A 20176-nucleotide genomic window follows, 5' to 3' on the forward strand; every position below is an offset into this window, starting at 1 on the left:
TGCACGATGTGCCTGCTACGTGGATAAATATATATTTAAGTTGGTGATGCGGGATTCAATGCATTCGTACTGTTACTTGCCATGCAGACACTGGCAGTGGTTGTTCACGTAACTAGTTTTCACACAATCAAGACGGATTGTGAAAAAGTGTAAACTGGTGGGGTTCCTTTATATAAATAAGTCGCGTATTTATCTTTTGATTAAGCTCTTTGAAAGTGACAGACTGAATAAGCACCCCCCCACCCCACCCCACACTAAAAATGGATGGTGTTATACACTCTTCCACAAGTCTGACTGTCTGTTGTACACCTACAAATATCTTTTCAGTCACACTCTTTAATAGTGTGCTAAAATTTACTCAAAATCACTGCTGAAGGCAATTAAACGACAGTTCACGCGTGCTGTACTTAACATGACACTAACTTGTAAATGTGTAGTGACATCGCGGGATGTCACTGTGCTGTGCCGGCCCTATAGAGGCACGGCGTGCGATGTAACGACATCACGGACACCACTATGGTGTGGATGTAGTAGCAGCCCTAGAGAGGCACCGCGTGCGATGTAACGACATCACGGACACCACTATGGTGTGGATGTAGTACCGGCCCTAGAGAGTCACGGCATCACAGACACCACTATGGTGTGGGTGTAGTAGCAGCCCTAGAGAGGCATGGCATCACAGACACCACTATGGTGTGGGTGTAGTAGCAGCCCTAGAGAGGCATGGCGTGCGATGTAACAACATCACGGACACCACTATGGTGTGGGTGTAGTACCGGCCCTAGAGGGGCTCGGTCAGCGCTGATTGATAGCGCTGGATGGCATCACACTCGGCGTGCAATGCCAGCCCTAGAGGATCGGGAGTGAGAGTGCTGGCCGTAGGGAAGGAGTTACTGAAGGCCGTGGCCCTCTGGTTGACCCGAGAGGACACATGACCGGTTAAGTCTACAAAGGGGCCCCAAGTGGGGGCTAGGGGCTGGTCACGTGGTCCGGGTCGAGATCCTGCTAGAGGATTCTGGAAGGTGGTCGTGGCCAAAGGTGAAGCCGTCCACGCCGCAGAGAATATAAGCCGGGTCCCCCAGAGGGACCGGTGTTGTTGTTCATTCTGAAGAAACCTTCGTTGACGTTCTACGTTCTACCGAGTCTCCAACACGTGGACCTGGACCCAAGCTGTGGTCCGGTCCGTTGAAGCTAGTTACGTTGTAATTAGTGTAGTTAGCCTGGTGGTCACCACCATTAGTTGTTGTTCTGTTAAAGGGCAGTTACCTCGTGTGTTGGTGTTAAATAAATGTGTTGCCTCCAAAGAGCACGTCTGCGACTCAGTTGAATCCACTACAAATGTGTCAGCAGCGATCGCCATTTAATACATGGAGTATTTTTTTGCAAACATCACACGCTTTGTTTCGTGAAACATTGGGCACGATTTTTAACGCTAGAGTAAGTGTTATGTTCACACATCTTATGATCGGTTTGGGAGTAAGTTATCCTGTCAGGCAGAGACTTATTAATCAATTTTCCCAATAAAATCATAACTTAAAGACATTTCTCTATATGTTTTGCCCTCACCATCAAAAGATTGTTTTCTAAATGCACAACTCAATATTTTCCATTATCTGCGATGGTTTTTCAATTCTCTAAATTCATTCGCAACACCACATTCTATTAACACACAGGAACAATTTTTTTTTAATAAATAATGTTCGGCCACTTGCAGCATCTTTAAAAAAAGAGAATGTCTCCATCTCGCCGAGTGCGTGCGAGTGTTTGAGCACATGAATGTGCATCCGCGTGCGTTCATCTGTGTACGCGTGTATGCATACGTGCGTCCGTGCGAGTGTGTGTGCGCGTCTGTGTGTACGAGGCGTTCATTATGCATGCAAGTTGTGCACACATAGAGCCCGCTTAAGAACCAAACAGCTGTGCTATTCTTTTTTTTTACGATTCCGTTGAAAATGACAAGCTATATTCGTAATGTTCCTATTCGTGATCCAGTGCTCATTTTAATTCCTGTTTTGTTTTCGTGTTGTCGTTTGCACATTTCCTTTTTCACAAATGTATACACAAACGCGCGCACGCACACATGCGCACAAGCTATTTTAATCACCACAGTTCACATTTCCGCAATGTCAATGTCTTAAATGTCAGGCCTCATGCTGCATTATGCATTGAGCATAAATTCAAAATAATCACAAGCTGAACATTCAACAGTGTATGTCAAGTCAAATATTCAGATTTAAAAAATAAAACTTAAGTCTGCTCAGGGGTTCTACTTTTGTTGAGCTGAGCCTCAAATTGATCACAATCTTTCAGTATTTTTTGCTGGCCATTCTTTTCAAGTTCAGACTGTCAATGTGTGTTCGAGATCTTGCGAAGTAGGACATGTGTTTTTTTGTGTGTGTTAATTCACAACCAGGACAAAAAATTTTTTTGGAAATGGTCGTAAAATATTGCACCACCAAAAACCAGATGACGAACGCTCATCGCCATATAACACCGCTCTTGTCAGTGCGGCGCAATGATACTCAATGTCTATCTTACAATGGGTCAGAAATCTCACTTCGATTCGGAAACCAGAATTTCCCCTTATTCTAAAATAGGTCAGGTGGATGTTCGTAGTATTATAAGTTAATTCAAAGTGCTTTAGAAGAACGCGCGATCCACACACACACACGCGCGCGCGAGTGTACAGCCCACTTCAGTAAAGGTTAAAGCAATGAACATTAGGGTAAGTTCAAAATTAGCATAGTGTATAACCCACTGCCACTTCTCCGACATCCCAAGCTCTTGGGATAAAATATCCGAGGAAGGACAAACATTACTTTAAATGACTATATTTCAATAAAGGCAGTAATGCCATTTTAATATTTCGATAATCCATCTTCACAGTGAAATTACATTGCAATAACCGGAGAGAGTCAGGTACATTCACCCTCTATTTTGACAGAGGTATGAGGTTAATGAAATTGTAAAAAAAAAAATATAAATACCACATTTGATGGTTTTGTATTGTGAACCAAATGAGGCAGCAATACCCCAGACAGGTGGCTCAGTGGTACAGCGTGAGGCTCACAATCACGAGGTTGAGTACAAATCCTGGTTCGGGTATGACTTACCCCATCAACTTTCCGGGGTCGATAAAGTGAGTACAGTAGTCCCCCAGTTAACGTTTTTAATCCGTTCCACGAAAACTACTCTTAACCAGAATAATCGAATACGGGAATTACATGTGAAAAGCATTAATCCGTTCCAAGACGATTGGAAGTCGACCTAAATAATAAATCCTGCTTTGTTTTAAGGATAATTACTTTCCTACTCCTCTTTCCGTTTGCGAATTCACTTTAGGGGCCAGGGCAATCACTATTAAATCACTTACAATTTGTAAAATAAGTAAAAATCACCGAGTCTACAAGACAGCTGTTTCCACTGCCAAAACAGAAAACATAATGGAAACAAAGCCAGTCGAGATCTCAACGCTCATAAATAGACGTCGCCGATTGGCTGAGGGCATGTCTCAGCCCCACAACGAGCACTCGGATTGGCTGAAATTGGCGGACCGCGTGCACAACGTAAACACAACGTTCATCAAAAATTGACTTTAGTTGAAACCATGGGCTCCTATAGGAGGTGAAACGTTACTCGAAAAACCCGTTTAGTGATGTAACTGTTAACCGAGGGAATTCTCTACTGCTTTCTGGGAAAGTGAACAGTGGTTGACCTGTTGAGAGACTCGTCCCCACCTCACCATGGGAACGTGGCATTTTCATCGTGGTCTAAAAGGGCTGTGCACAAGTCAAGTTTATTTGTGTAGCCAGGTTGAGAACTAAAAAAAAGACTAGGATGGGTCTCATTTGCAATAAAAAATGGTGATCTCGGTCTGCGAAGTGACAAAAAGCAAAAAAAAACTAATTTAAATAAAGAGTACAGCAAACAGGAGATGAGCACTTCATTCTCTAAAACGAAACTATTTATTTTATTTCACCAGGTAAGGCCCACTGAGCTCTATCGCTCTTTTTCAAATGATAGCTCAACAAAGTGGCCTATCATGTGAAAAAGTCTCGTGACATTTCAGGAGGCTCCTCGCCAACTATTTGCATTCGTGGGGGCAATGCACGCTACTTAGATTCCAATTGAGTCACTTGCCGGTCATTTTGAAACGTAACAAAGGCGGATCCAGACGTCGGGCATGCAACGGCCTAACCCTTGTGAATGACATCAGGGCATCTCAATGTTCACCTGGAGGCGGATGGCGCGCACAGTATTTTTGTGTTTAATTCACGCGCAGTATTAATCGGGGCGAACCGTCAACCTCTGCGACAAACAAATGGGGAAGGCGGTACCGATATGGCCGTGTCCCCACCCTCAAGGGTCATCCACGTGACCTCGGGGAGAGAGACACACGTTCCAAATATACAGCAAGAGGCAGGGTCAGGATCGAACCCACGGTTCTCCTGTATACCAGGCGATGGAGTTAACATCTCGCCACCGTGGCACCCTCGTTGGAGGAGTGACTCTGACCTGAACGACTGCTCTGTCCGGTCAAACCCTAGCCCAGCGATCGTATCAGGGGAGCAATCGACACCGAGACACTGCGGACGACGCCACAATGTACGCGCGTTTCTACAGCGATAACCCCCCCCCCCCTCCGACGAGGAGATAGCGCGATGAAATCTGCTCGCGTGCAGGCGCTCGGTGGATTGTTACACCATCGGGTCGCGAGAAATGGCGGACACCTTTGTGGAGGCCTTCATCCAGCAGTGGATTGAGCAGCAACGCAGGATTACGACGATGAACATCTCCGTGCACGCACTGTGTGTCAAGTAGAATCGTGAAAAACGCCTCTTTTTCATTCAGCGGCACAAGTCACTGACACCGCAACCTTCGTAACCTTGCCAACGCGCTGTCAAGGAGCGATTGCATACTTGCGTCGCTATTAAAGTGATTCATGCGGAACGCTCAATCTTTTAGAACTCCTCTCCAAATAACTGTCAAAATAACGGCTCTTTACAATTGTAAGTACCCTAATAAATCCGACGGCACCTGTTTTGCATGCCCTTTCGGCAGAAGCAGATGGCGTTGAGACTGTCATACACAGCAGAAATTAGCGACACCGCATGCAGCGTTTCAATGCGGAAATCCCTTAATTGAATTTTCTTTCTTGCTCTGTGGGACCACCGAACAATTTCGACGTCTCCAATCCGCTTCAATGGCGATACATTCCTCAGGATTGTATCGCTGTACAGCGAGGGAAAAAAAGTATTTGATCCCCTGCTGATTTTGTACGTTTGCCCACTGGAAAAGAAATGATCAGTCTATAATTTTAATGGTGGGTTTATTTGAACAGAGACAGAATAACGCACAAAAACATCCAGAAAAACGCATGTCAACAATGTTATAAATTGATTTGCATTTTAATGAGGGAAATAAGTATTTGACCCCGCAAAACATTTGTTGGCAATCACAGAGGTCAAACGTTTCTTGTAGTTGGCCACCAGGTTTGCACACATCTCAGGAGAGATTTTGTCCCACTCCTCTTTGCAGATCTTCTCCAAGTCATTACGGTTTCGAGGCTGACGTTTGGCAACTCGAACCTTTAGCTCCCTCCACAGATTTTCTATGGGATTACGGTCTGGAGACTGGCTAGGCCACTCCAGGACCTTAATGTGCTTCTTCTTGAGCCACTCCTTTGTTGCCTTGGCCGTGTGTTTTGGGTCATTGTCATGCTGGAATACCCATTCACGACCCATTTTCAATGCCCTGGCTGAGGGAAGGAGGTTCTCACCCAAGATTCGACGGTACATGGCCCCGTCCATCGTCCCTTTGATGCGGTGAAGTTGTCCTGTCCCCTTAGCAGAAAAACACCCCCAAAGCATAATGTTTCCACCTCCATGTTTGACGGTGGGGATGGTGTTCTTGGGGTCATAGGCAGCATTCCTCCTCCTCCAAACACGGCGAGTTGAGTTGATGCCAAAGAGCTCCATTTTGGTCTCATCTGACCACAACACTTTCACCCAGTTGTCCTCTGAATCATTCAGATGTTCATTGGCAAACGTCAGACGGGCATGTATATGTGCTTTCTTAAGCAAGGGGACCTTGCGGGCGCTGCAGGATTTCAGTCCTTCACGGCATAATGTGTTACCAATTGTTTTCTTGGTGACTATGGTCCCAGCTGCCTTGAGATCATTGACAAGATCCCCCCGTGTTGTTCTTGGCTGATTCCTCACCGTTCTCATGATCATTGCAACTCCACGAGGTGAGATCTTGCATGGAGCCCCAGGCCGAGGGAGATTGACAGTTCTTTTGTGTGTCTTCCATTTGCGAATAATCGCACCAACTGTTGTCACCTTCTCACCAAGCTGCTTGGCAATGGTCTTGTAGCCCATTCCAGCCTTGTGTAGGTCTACAATCTTGTCCCTGACATCCTTGGAGAGCTCTTTGGTCTTGGCCATGGTGGAGAGTTTGGAATCTGATTGATTGGTTCCTTCTGTGGACAGGTGTCTTTTATACAGGTAACAAGCTGAGATTAGGAGTACTTCCTTTAAGAGTGTGCTCCTAATCTCAGCTCGTTACCTGCATAAAATACACCTGGGAGCCAGAAATATGTTTTATTGATAGGGGGTCAAATACTTATTTCCCTCATTAAAATGCAAATCAATTTATAATATTTTTGACATGCGTTTTTCTGGATTTTGTTGTTGTTGTTATTCTGTCTCTCACTGTTCAAATAAACCTACCATTAAAATTATAGACTGATCATTTCTTTGTCAGTGGGCAAACGTACAAAATCAGCAGGGGATCAAATACTTGTTTCCCTCACTGTACATACGTATGCATTCAATTATTTATTTCCCTTTCTTCCGGCCAAAACAAAGCTCCAGCGCTCGCACAGAAGGCGGCCCCCCGGGACGACGACTGTTGAAATCGGCTCGTGTTTCGGTGCTGGCTGGATTGACGCATCGCGCGACCATTTGGGTGGGGGGGGGGGGGTGGGAGGGGACGGCGGTGGCCTGTGGTGGCCTTCATCCAGCAGCACACTGACGATGTCTAATGACGACATCGAACTAAAAAAGGCCACACGATTAGGGTCTTCAATCGACTATCTGTGGACTTCATTTAGATCCGTCACAGAGTCAAATAATCGCTCATTCTAATGTGAAGGATCCAGGGATGGCATCCCCTCCCAATGTATTGATGATGAGTGACATACATCTTATGCCCTTTGACCTCGGTTAAAAAATATCTGTGACCAAGTCCCCTCAACAATCTCATGGGGGTTTAAGAAATGTCTGAACGCTAGTCGCATTCCTCTGGCATTTGAGCTGAATAAATAATGAACAAAAATCCAAATAACATGTTTGGTACAACTTGAGTCTCTGGGCAGCACCAAAAATGATTAAATGTCATGGGCATTAACTGCCATCATGAGAGAATGTGGCAGTGCGATATTAACCATCCAGACACACTGAGAAGTTCTCAATGGCAGCAGTGCTCTTTGCGGAGAACATCCAGGGGGAATGCTCGGTGTGTGTGGGTGTCAGCGACTCGTTTGATTTCACTTGACCACTGCTTTTACTTGAACACGTTTAAATATGTCCTTTCTTGGCATATACCAGCCAACAAGCAAGCAACCGCCAGGGGCCTCAGCTGAGCGGAAACATAACTGAACCGGGGAGGGAAGTTAAGCCAAAGCAATACGGCCAGTGAGTATTCTTCGTTTAACCAGCAGATGAAATAACCCATTGAACCGCACGAAACATTCCCTCTTCTACATGGGAAACTTGGTTTAACATCAATGATGACAATTCCCTTAATCTAGAAAAAAAAAACACATCGAATCTGAAGATTATTTTTTTAGGAGGGACCTGCATTGGGAAGTTTGGCCAATTCCATGAATGGGTGTTTGGAGGAAATCAGAGTATCCTTCAACATTTTTTCTTGCTGTGGTGTTTCCACCTGATGTGGATTGCTTGTGTTTCAATCGAAACGTCGTGATTTGTTTTATTTTATATTATTTTATTTCTACCTACGTGAGTTTAACGAAAGAACCAAAGAGTATGGAAACCAGAGTTTTCCAGTGAAAATCCACCACGTGCATTACGGTGTAAATACTCAAAGCTCGGCAGAGATGGATTCAATCCACTGCTGAAATGCAATCTCATAGCCAACTCACAGCCTAAGCCTGCAATCACCTGGTCTTCCGAGGCAGTCTTACATTTAGGATTTAGCCAGGCCTCAACTCTGTTAAGTGTCCGGCGAGATCGGGCACACTCGGAGAGATGTGATCGTGGAAGAACGTGGCCTGATCTAACCAACATCCTCTGCTCATGCGATGTAAACAAAAATAACCACCCCCCAAGCAAGTGAAAATAAAAAAGAGACATTGCTACGCAACGTTTGCAGAGTTGTGCTCATTAATCACGGTCCCTGGGTAATCATAGGGAGCTGCATCTTGCTGACAATGCTCCAAACCCAAGGAGCATAGAAAATGTGTAGTGTAATGCATTGCAACAATATATATTTAAAATTAACAGCGCATGCTGGCCAACACTGCAGTGATGGGGGGGGGGGGGTGACATGGATGTCTAAGAGCACAAAACTCACAACTCCCACCTCCTTTTCTCCACTCTCCCGCCCCATCACCCTTCCGCATGAGCATACTGTCTCTACCTGACAAGCGTCAGCTCTCGGTGACTACCTGCATTTATTCAGCGCAAGGAGGTAGATGATGTGGTGGACCCGGGGAAAGCCTGCTGTTCTGCGTTGCCCAACCCGATTAGTCTTGCCTGGGGAAAGAGGACGGTGGGAGGGAAGGTTTGGGGAAGGAGTGGGGTGGAGGTCGGTGGGCGGGGGGATAAGGGGCGGGGTGGGGGGGGGGGGCTTTCTCGGCTGTTTGATCCATACCTGCACGTGTCGGCTTTGCTGCAGGGAAGCTGGCGGTGGGATGGATTGTATTGGGGTGATCTGTGCTTCCGACAACAGCAAAACAAAAAAAACGTGCGTGCATGCATGCAAATGGTAAATGACAAAACAAAAATTCCGAAAAAAATTTCAAGATCATTTTTAAATCATAAATTATGAAAGCATTTGTTATCGTGGAAACGTTTATATATGTATGAATTGTAAAAAAAACACGTAGAGACACAACCACAACAAAAACACACAACAATAACCACACACTCATGCAAAGCAAAAACAAAACTTTTTCACGACTATATTGGTTCATCTGTTCTGGCAGGTGCTCGTGTTGTTTCTCACAAGTACAACCACCATCGCCCTTGCACCCCCCCCCCATCCCTCAAAAGGCCCCTGGGATTGGGAACACAAAGGCACCAGTGTGCATTGGCACGAGGTGCAGGCGGGAATGAGAATGTGGCGGCTGGGCAGTAGGGATTGGGGTTCGGGGATTTGATGGTAGGCATGGGGGTGTGGTGGTAGGCATCAAGGCGGGGGGGGGGGGGGTGTGGTCGTGGAGGTGTAGTGCCTGGGTGGTCATGATGGTTGGGTGTGATGGCTGGAAGGTAGACAAGGGGGTGTGATGGTTGGCTGTTAGGAGTGGGTGTGGCCTCATATTTGGAGTGCCGAAGTGGCGAGATGTTAACTACCTCGTCTGGTATACAGGAGGTAGTGGGTTCGATCCTGCCCCTGACGTCTGTATATTTGGAGTTTGCAAATTCTCCCCTTGGTCGCATGGATTTTTCTCCGGGTCCTCAAAATTTTCCCTCCATATTTAGAAACATGCATTTAGAGTATTTGGCTGCTCGTAAATTTCCACACGATAAGCCACTTCGTTGGGCTATCATTGTATGGCCAGGTCGCTTCTGGGCCTTATGTGGTAAAATCAAATAAATGTGAAATAAAAAATATATATTTATATTGTAAGGCTGTGAATTCACATATTTGGACGATCAATTTAATGAGTCCCACTTTGTGGGGCAAGTCAACAACAGTTTTAATTTCGGAAGACTTGTCCCTGCCATAGGAACGTGAAATTTCCACCACTGGCTCAGGGCCATAAACAAGTAGTGCCCTATGCTCCGTTGAGTGGGAAAGCACTTTAGATTTTGATTTACTGGTTATTCGCATGTGTGCTTAAAATTGCCTGTAATGTGAGTGATGCATTAGTTGGGTTAACTGCTCATGCGTAGGGATGACATAGGGCAGTCCATTCTCGCCTTTCATCTCCTCAGGATGGCTATGGAAGTGATGATTATTTGTGCACGTTTAAATGGAAGAGGGTTTTTTTTAAAGGAATTAAGAAAACCACAAAAATAATCACGAAAAATGATATCTTGGTATTTTTATGAATGTGTTTTCTCCCCAAAAAATAACTACACAAAAACTACTGTTAACCGAAAAAACTATTAATCAAATATAGGAATGACATGTTAAAAGCATTCATCCATTCCACGACGATCAGAAGTTGACCCGAGTCTCCAAGGGACCTTTTTTCCACTGCCAAAAACAGAAAACGTAAAGTAAACAAAGTCAGTCGAGGTCTAAACACTCATAGATGGACGTCGCTGATTGGCTAAGAGCATGGCTCAGGCCCACTTTCGAGCACTTGGATTGGCCGAAATTGGCACCTGCGTGCATAACATAAATGTACCGTTCAACATTTTAACATTAGTCGAAACTATGGGATCCTATGGGAGGCGAAACAATAACCCAAAAACCATTAACCGATGTCACTGTTAACCGAGGGACTACTGTACTCCATCGTTTTCACATCACGAGAGAAGCAGTCTCGCCGAATATAACAGAGCTTGAAAGTTATTCCTACAAATGTGCCCTCTGCTTGTCCCTTAAGATATGATTGCATACTAACTTGCGCATACACATTACTTTTCGAAAATATCCGCAAGCGAGAATGTAGTAATGAGACACGGCCGCAAACGTTCAAAATGGTTACATTCAACCAAAAAGAGGACCCGGAGACTGTCCACAGCAGGTGTGGAAAATGTCGTCAGTGAGGTGGTCTGACGCAATATAATTATAGGCAAAGTTCACTTTGTGTAACCAGCCGAGATCTCGAGAGACCAAGGATGAGTCTCAATTGCAAGAGTGAACCAGGGCATTATTTACCGACCCACACTGACCGGTGCGGTGAAGTATGGTGAAACAAGTAACCTCCATGAGTGACGCGACAATGTGGGGAGGGCGCTCATCCACACAGTCGTTGATTTACGAATAAATATTCTGTGTTTGTTATTCCAACTCTCGTTTACCCAGGAACGCCTCAATGAGTCTCGTGACTTTTTCAGGAGGGTCCTTGCCAACTTTTTGCATTCGTGGGGGCGATGAACGCTCCTTAGATTCCAATTGAGTCATTTGCAGGTCATTTTCAAGTGTAACAAACGCGGATCCAGATGTCCGGCATGCAACGGCCGAACCCTTGTGAATGACATCAGGGCATCTCAATGTTCACCTGGAAGCGGACGGCGCGCACAGCATTTTTGTGGTTAATTCACGCATAGTATTAATCAGGGCGAACCATCAACCTCTGCGACAAGCAAGTGGCGATGGCGGTACCGATTAGGCCGTGTCACCACCCTCAAGGGTCATCTGGCCCGATTCACCTTCATCACCATCGCCCCGCCTCCGTCTCACGATCATTCATCAAACCCATCAACGCAATCGCTCGGCCTTCCTTTGCCTTCATCATCAACCGTCGCCTGCTGCGCACGGCGCGCGCGAGCCCGCAGGCCCGGCATTGCGCTGGTTCTTACAACGTTTGGAGCATCAAAAAGCCTGTCGGAAAAGATTACGTGCAATGTGGAGAAGAAAAAAAGTCATGGCACAAACTACACGCCCCGTGTATCTGTGGGGAGCGGGCCACTCCCCACTTCCTCCCAGGGGCTCCCCCACGCAAGCCACGCCTCCAAATTCGTGATTGACGCCATTACAAAAAAAAAGAGGGTAGGACGTTTTTTCCGCAGTTATGCAATTGACACAAATTATGCGGAAGCATTCCGCCGCCAATGGTTACGGAGCCCGAGCCCAACCCCAAACCGGGTTTGGCTCTGCCGCGCTTGCGGCAAGAGGAGCGGCGGAACTTGGGGTGGATGTACATTTCAAAAGGCATAATTTGTCGGAATGGCGGTAAAAAATAGCTCCACAAATCAGGCCTTATTGCATGCACCTAAAAGAAATACATAAAGCACCACCCACATGAACTTATTCATCAGCGAGCACATAAAAACACATCGGATAAAATGAACGCGCAGAGATCTCTAAAATTGCGGTAAGCTTCTTGGGAGGCACGGCTGAAATAGGAAATGAAAGACATGCAACGGATCATAACCACGCCGACGATAATGCTAGATATGAAAAAAATACTTTGTTTTGAAGAGCAAAGAACCTGCTGAGACGGGCAGATCAAACATGAGCGCAATAGAACAAGGGGAAACGGCTCTGAATCTGAAGTGTGTGCGAGGGATGGAAACAAAACATTTTCATTCATACGAGAACGAGGCGACCGAATAACAGAGACAGCTCCGTCAGACGCCAATCTGGTTAGGGCAGAGGCGAGCGAGCTCGGACGAGAGACGTCGTGCGGAGGAATCTCGAAGAGCGAAGGATGCGACTCACAACGGAGGGGGGGAGGGGATTGGGGGGGGACACATTCTCTCGGGAGCGAGGCGACGGAGGGGAAATGGTAAAGGTGAAACGAGGACGTGAGTTAGAGCGAGATCGATTACATCTAGAACGCTGGAGATAAGCGCATCTGCCGTCGAGCGGCGAAAGGAAATTTTACGAATAAATGCGCATTAACATTCGTGCTTAAAGGGAAGGCAAACGCTGGAATGAAAGGAAAACTGAAGAAGAAAAACACGTGTCGCAATGGGCTGAATGTGCTCTCCGTGAGATGTCAATATTTGAAGTCAGGCCCAATATTCATGCATACTCGATGAGGGCTACTTAACGCATACAGCAATTACCGATCGAACGTTACATTTTCTCGGCTGTATTCATCACAAGTGAACTCACTGTTAGCCATGTCAACATCTAATGTCTAAATCCAATCTGGAAAAATTACAGGGTGCCATTTACCGCCGCACTGTCGGTTTCTTTTTGACGATGACGGCCGTGAGGATCATATCAGAAGGGAAAAAAAAACAACAACCCAGCACATCAATGCAATCGTGAAAAAAAGAGCAATTGCAGAAAATGTGACAGCGAAAATGCATGCATCACTTGGGATCCGTTAACAAGTTGGACAAATTAATTTAGAGAAAGAAAACCGCGAAGGGAGAAAGAGGGGACGTGAAAGAGTGAAGTTGGCACGCGTCAACTGCCAACAATCGCATTTTGTTTCCCGTACACCAATTAGGAGCCCTCCCGGGGGGGGGGGGGGACAGCTGTCAATCATTTTCGCCGACCTGATTTTGATCATGTCGGGTGAGGGAGGGAGGGAGGGAGGGAGGGGGGGGGAGGGTCGCGACACTTTGGTAAATGGCAACGGGCTCTCTCGGGAGGGTGCGTAACGTGAGCGGCGATGGGCTAATGCCGCCGCGTGTGTGGACGCGAACGCACGAGAGCGGAGGGCCGGGGAGGGGCCGGGGGGCGGGGGGAAGGGGGAATATAGGTCGCGCGCGCGCGTGCAGCAGCAGCAGCAGCAGAATTTGAAGGTCAAATCGAGTGACTCATATGTCACGGGCAGAAATCAGGGGAATCAACCGCGGCGCGAGTTCAAAACCTTCAGTGTCTGGTGGTGTCGTTGGCGGGAGTGGCGGCGGGTGGCCCACTATTTAAAAAAAAGTGATCTGCATTACGGGATAAACAAACACGTTGACGCACGGCGCGGTATATTGATGAGGAGAGACACACGCGTGCGCACGCGCTCGTCCGTGCGCGCGATCGCAGAGACGTGCGCCGCATGACAAGCGGTGCCTGCGCATAACGGAACTCCGAAATGTGTTTATCGATTGGCACACCGCTGAAAAGTCTGATGTGGGGGCAGAGGGGGGGGGCGCGGGGGGGGGCGGGCAACGGTGGGCGGTGGCTGGGCTTGTCTGTTACGCGGATCGTAGTAAGTTACGTTCGGAACGTGGGGCGGTCAGAGAGGAGCGGGCGGGGGGTGGGGGGGTGAGGACGTGGGGGGGGGAGAGGCGAGGGCCGGGCTGTGGCGTTGACGGCTCACCTTGCACGACGAGGGTGTACTCGTCGGTGGAGGAGCCCACGCGGTTGCTCGCCTCGCAGCGGTACGTGCCGTTGTCCGTCTTGTTGAGCGCCGCCAACAGCAGCTTGGTGCCCGATACGTTGGCGCGCTCGGGCATCTCGCCGTCGACGCGCACCCACTGCACCCGCTCGGGGCTGCGCGAGCCACAAGCCGGCGCCGGCGCACGCCGCGCACACACACACAGACACACACGCACACACAGACACACACACACACACAGACACACACACACACGCACACACACATACACACGCACACACACACATACACGCACACACACACATACACACGCACGCGCACGCACACGCGAGGACGCACAAAGACAGCCAAAGTATGGCCTCTAGCAGACTTTTGGGGCAAGTTCTGTGAGCGAGTAGCACCAATGAAGAGCGGCACGGTTTACGAGAGGGTGGTTAGCCAGCACCAGGCCCGACCGCCTTTGTTTCCCCAGCGGCGATGTTTTTTTATACACCGCACCAGGTACTCATTTGACACCGGGTCGGTTCAGATAATCGTCACTAGTGTTGGCCGTGAGCAGGAATAGTACTCGGGTCGCTGGGTTCGTAGGGCTGCGCCATAACCGCTGCACTATTGAACGAATGCGCGCGCGCGCGCGTGCACACACACGTGCACGAACGGCTTCGTATGAGCAGGACAACTCTGAATAATTGAGCGTCTCGTGAATGACAATTTACACTTTGTATTGGTGGGCCCCTCCAATTCACGTGGCAGCGGTGCTATGGCCCCCAGGGAGCAACGGGCCACGGGGTTGCCTGCAGGCGCTGCGAACGTATTTCCCCGTTGTACACACCGACGCAAAAAAATGTCTCACAAACCTGAATTGTATTCTTGTTATTGTACAGCAGTGGTCGCGATTTAGTAACGCGGGCTAGCGACCCAACCGCTTCGCAGTTGTAAGGGCAGTTTAACAAGAAAAATAATGTACGTGTTTGCATTGGATGTAATTTTCATACGCGACGTATTAAAAAACATAAATCATTAATTGCACCGTCTGCAATAATTTCTTTTTTTTTATTTTCCGCTAAAACGCGGCAGGCTGCAGTTCAAGGGAAAACTCTCTCGCGACAAAAAAGATGAATGCAGCTAATACCACAACAAACATATTCACTCCTGCGACATTGCCCCAACCACGGTTATTAACCCATTTATTAAGAATTTGGAGGAGAACAAAAGTTGATTTTAATATCAAAATATTATTTGCGTCGACCTTTCCAATCGGGGGGTGGGACTTTTCTCATAGAAGCATTCACAAACGCTTGCAAACGTTGTCCCAAAATATTAGAATAATGTATTATATTAATATGTTAACCATTTCCTAATCCGTCCTACAGGACATGATCGAGGCATGGACGGGTTGAAGGATCAATTTTGTTTAAAATCAATCAGTTCGCAGCTGACTTTGTTCCCCAGAGGTGACAGGCTGGAAAGAGGAGGAGGGTGATGGTTGGGGAGAAGCCATTAGGGTTGCTGAAAAGCAATCGACCACGATTTAGTACAGGGCTTAGGGCGGAACGTGGCAGAGCATAATTGGGACTCGATCGAAAAAAACAAACTTTAATGCTAAATACGCGGGCAGGGAAGAGGGGCGCACGGTCACACCTGGGCTTGCTTGTGGCGTTGCAGATCAACTCTAGTTTGTCTCCCTCGCGGACGCTTCTGCTGGAAGCGATGATGTTGATGATGGGTTTGTCTGTGACAAGAAAATTGCGGATTTTTTTTGTTTCTTTCCACGAGCTCTTTAGTAATTAAATAGACAGGCGAGAGCAAAGCGGCATCCACTCATGCACGGTCACAGTCCCCCAACCCACGCTCACACAACGGCAGCTGTGCAATTCGGCGGTGACATTCGCCGCGGCTGCTCGTGCCAGGCTAGGTGCACTCGGAGGCCGCGAGCAGTGGCGAAGGCTCGATGGTGGCAGATTATTGATTATCATTATTAATATTGGGAGATTATTGAACCACACCCCCCCCCCCCCCACATGGGTGAGTGGCAGGTGCACCGCCCACACGCTCCACCGAAACAAAGTCGCCGCGTTATTACCCAGCAATTCATGCAAGCTGAACTCCCACACTTCCCATTGTTATACACAACGACAAGCGGCGTTAGCGAATAGCACCTATGAAGGCCAGCAAGGCACACGAGGGGGTAGGGTGGCCAGCACCATGCCCGGCCGCCTTTGTCTCCCAAGTGGTGATGTTTGCACATCGCATCGGGCCTCATTTGAGGCTGCGTCGACCTAGGGGAGGCCCAGGACCCGTTTAGATAATTGCCACTGGTGTTGGACGTTAGCGGGAATCGAACTCGGACGGCTGGGTTGATAGGGCAGCGCACAATCCGCTGCACTACCGCTGCCCGCACACACACGGACACACACAGACACACGTGCACATTGAAAGATGAAAGATTCCCCATATAACTATTCAGACCGCTCCCGCCATAAAGACAAAGACCCCCCATATAGCCTTCACAGACTATCGGGGCAAGTGCTGTTTGCGAGAAACTATGAAGGCCGGCACGGCACGCGATGGGATGGGTGGCTAGCACCACGTGAACGCTCACACACACACACAACACACGACACAACACACAGGATACAAGCATGTACAGGGCTTGCAAAAAAAAAACAAGGACTGTGTGCGACCGTCGATGCGTCTTCACACTGCGCACGCATCGCGTGCCTCGCGAATTAAACACCGCCGCTGCAGGGCTTGCGAGCCCTCCACTTTCCCGTTTTCCATGGCTCGTGGCGAGGAACGCATTAAGCCCACAGCCACAACCAAAGGACGCGACGCCAGACAATAAATAATTAAACTTCAGTTGCGCATGCGAGACGTCAAGAAAAGTAAAATTTTTCTGAAACACTGCACGAAAAAATTGAATACCCCGCGGGCATAAAGGAATACATTTCTTAACAACGGTGGACAAAACTGAGCTGCGTTTAGCGGAAACGTCGTGTATATATATTCAAATGTCACGCGAAGCATGTCCACACAGCTTAACGGCTTTGGAACGGCAAAATATTCCTCGACGGATGCACCGTTGTTGTCAATAGAATGGCCGCCGTCACGGACGTGAGATGGGTTACAGCATGTTCACGTTCGCATCGTGCTCTCTGAGCGACACACCACGTGTTGTTGCCGTTTCAGATGTTTACTGTTGGCAATGCCTCACGCGCTTGTTTGAGTGCCTTCTTCAGTTTTACTCTCGCTGCCTTCGTAACGACGAATGAAAAAACACATGTAACACGCCAAAATTGTTTTTTTTACTTAAATACATTCGCTGCGTTTTCAAACTTCAAGGGCCCTGGGTCAGTCGTTGAAGCCTCAGAGGGAAGACAAGGGAAGGCAAGGGAAGGCAATCGAAGGGGGCTTGCATGTTGGCGACTAACTGGTGGGGAAGAGAGGGTCACTAATCTTACACGGCAGCAGTTGTATGCTATTTTTCCCACCGTCACAGTGGCGATATGTTAACTCTCTCGCCCGGTATGCAGGAGGTCGTGGGTTGGATCCCGACCCTGACGCCTGTATATTTGGAGTCTGCGTGTTTCTCTCCTCGTGGTTGAGTGGCTTTTTCTCCGTATCCTCCGGTTTTTAGAAACATGTGCTTAAGAGTATTTGGAGTTTGTTTGGCTACTATAAATATTCACAATGTTAAGCGACTTCGTTGAGCTATCATTTGTGATGGCCAGGTCGCTTCTGAAAATGAGCTGTATTGCTCAGCCGGCCTTAACTGATAAAGTTGAGTAGTTTTTGGACTTGGTGGGTGGGCTTGGCTGGGATTCCCACGGAAGCCTTACCCAGGCCACGCGAGTACCTGGCCAGGATGCACGGTTCACTCAATCCGGGCCACGTTCAGAGGCGGTCAACACCGTTAGTCAACGGCGCCCCTTGCTACAGGTAAATTTCGAGCACTCAGTTTTTGTTTAATAAAAAAAAAGCAACAACAACCGGCAGAAACATTTAGAAGTAGAAAATATTTTTTTCTGGGGATATCGTCACCTCGTCCAAGAAAATGGTAGATTTTATTTAAAAAAAATAAAAGTTGCCCAATTACACTTGAGAGTGTTGGGACAATAATTTGAGCCAAGCTCGGTCCTTCCCCGCACCGTGTGTAGCGCCAACCGCGCTAATTGGAAGCACGGCAGAAGAAGGGCGGAGCAATGGCTCAGCTCTGCAGCGTTCCAGTGGCTCGCGGCGGTGATGCGTGCGGCGCTCGTGAAGTGCGTGGGGCGCCCGCTGTGGCAGTGCAGGGGTGACGGTACAGGGGGGTTGCGGTTACGTACACAGAACTTCGAGGGAGCGGTGCGAGCGGAGGGGCGGGCCGCCCCGCAGGGCGGGGTGCTCCACCTGGCACGTGACGGGCGCCCCGTCGTCCTCGGGGGCGGCCAAAAACTCCACGTGGCTCACGAGCGAACTCGTGCGGCCGTTCTCCTCCACCTCCCACGTCGTTTCGCCCGCTGTTCCAAAGACAAAGACAAATATCCCCCCCCCCCCACCGTGTAGCTTCAAGAGGCTATTGGGGCAAGTGCTGTCAGCGAGTAGCGCCTATGAAGACCGGCACGGCACACGAGGGGGTAGCGTGGCCAGCACCACGCCCGACCGCCTTTGTTTCCCCGGTGGCGATGTTTTTATACGCCGCACCAAGTACTCATTTGACCTAGGGGAAGCCCAGGACCGGTTCAGATAATCGTCACTGGTATTGGCCGTGAGCAGGAATCGAACTCGGGTCGCTAGGTTCATAGCGCAGTGTTCTAACCGCTGCGATATCGTCCGCTGCTCACACACACACACATGACAGCAATACAATAACAATGCCAACAGTGCCAATAATTACAATAATGACACTTCCGATTAGCAGGGTTGGCTAAGTACGGTGCAAAAGAAGTTCACAATTAGTACGTACATAATAGAGGAGCAATCAACACGTCGTTACCCACATAGTTAAGCGGTGAGTGTGAAATCATGAAAGCCAACCCCCAATCCACACAACAAATAATTTCAAATGGAACATTCGTCACTGAGCCGGCATCTCTACGAACTGGACGTCGATCTAGCAGCAATGATGTACATGCCGTTTTCTGTGGGATTTGAGTGGAAAGGGGAATGTGCAACTTCTGAAATGCCGGCGGACAAGTCTTCTGGAATAAAACGCACCGGCCCTGACCCCGCAAAGGCGTGCATAGGAATGATCCCATACGGTAACAGCCACCCCCTGCCTCACCATGTATGTCTGGAGAAATGCACGCATGGATCACCAGTCATGCACGGGTGGACTAAGAGCACACGACCGCGAGGGGGGTGCACACAGATGTCCGCACTCGTACCCAGAGGCAGGGACAAAAATGATTCGGCAACGCTGCACAAATTGATCGCGAGTTCAAGTGCACACTATAGCGGGCATGTGTACATGTGGCAGTCATGTACACAAACACACACAATGAGATCCCCCACCACACCCGGAGAGCCACTCGGACTGTTCGTGTAAGTGATGTTCGCGAGCAACTGTAAATGCAGTCTTGTTCTTATTTTGAAGCCTTCTTCATTGCCCACTGCCTTGCTCGTCTCTCCGCTCGGCCCCCCCACTCCGTCCCGTCCCTCCCCGATAGCCCTTTAATGACCCTCACGTGTGCCCTCTGTTACGGCCACTCTTTCCTCGGCCTTGGCACTGCCCCTGCCATCTAAATCGCTGTAAATTTGTGCCGCTTTTAAACTCTATCGTCGAGCGCCTTGAGCCAAGGCGCGCTATGCCAATATAAGGCACAGTGTGTAAGTGAGTAGAGTAACCACAACACCAGGCTTGATCGCTTTTGTCTCCCAATTTCTCATATTCCCATTCAAGGTTGAGTCGACCAAAGGAAATGCCCAGGACAAGTCCTCACACCGTTTCCCACTGATGTTAGCCGTGGCCGGGAATTGAACGCGGGTCGTTAGGGCCGTGGTGCAGCGCGCGAACCACTACGTCATCTCTTGCCATGCACA

The 20176-nt window shown here is 48.5% G+C and overlaps 1 protein-coding gene across 5 annotated transcripts in view; it reads right to left on the minus strand.

The window, feature by feature from the left end:
• The window catches only part of LOC116957460 (cell adhesion molecule 2-like), a 122747-nt gene that overhangs the window by 18879 nt on the left and 83692 nt on the right, over nucleotides 1–20176 (minus strand). For 3 of the 5 annotated variants that reach the window (XM_076053029.1, XM_032979640.2, XM_032979624.2), the window contains 4 exons: nucleotides 18481–18654; nucleotides 15797–15887; nucleotides 14138–14310; nucleotides 8899–8958 (listed from right to left, as the gene is read on the minus strand). In XM_076053029.1, coding sequence (XP_075909144.1) covers nucleotides 8899–8958; nucleotides 14138–14310; nucleotides 15797–15887; nucleotides 18481–18654 — 498 coding nt within the window. The remainder of the gene's footprint in view (nucleotides 1–8898; nucleotides 8959–14137; nucleotides 14311–15796; nucleotides 15888–18480; nucleotides 18655–20176) is intronic. The other 2 variants (XM_032979649.2, XM_032979633.2) reach the window with 1 other exon arrangement.

The sequence above is a fragment of the Petromyzon marinus genome, chromosome 3 (genome assembly GCF_048934315.1).
Source record: "Petromyzon marinus isolate PM22_M1 ecotype Great Lakes invasive population chromosome 3, UKy_Petmar_22M1.pri1.0, whole genome shotgun sequence".
Classification (NCBI taxonomy): Eukaryota; Metazoa; Chordata; class Hyperoartia; order Petromyzontiformes; family Petromyzontidae; genus Petromyzon; species Petromyzon marinus.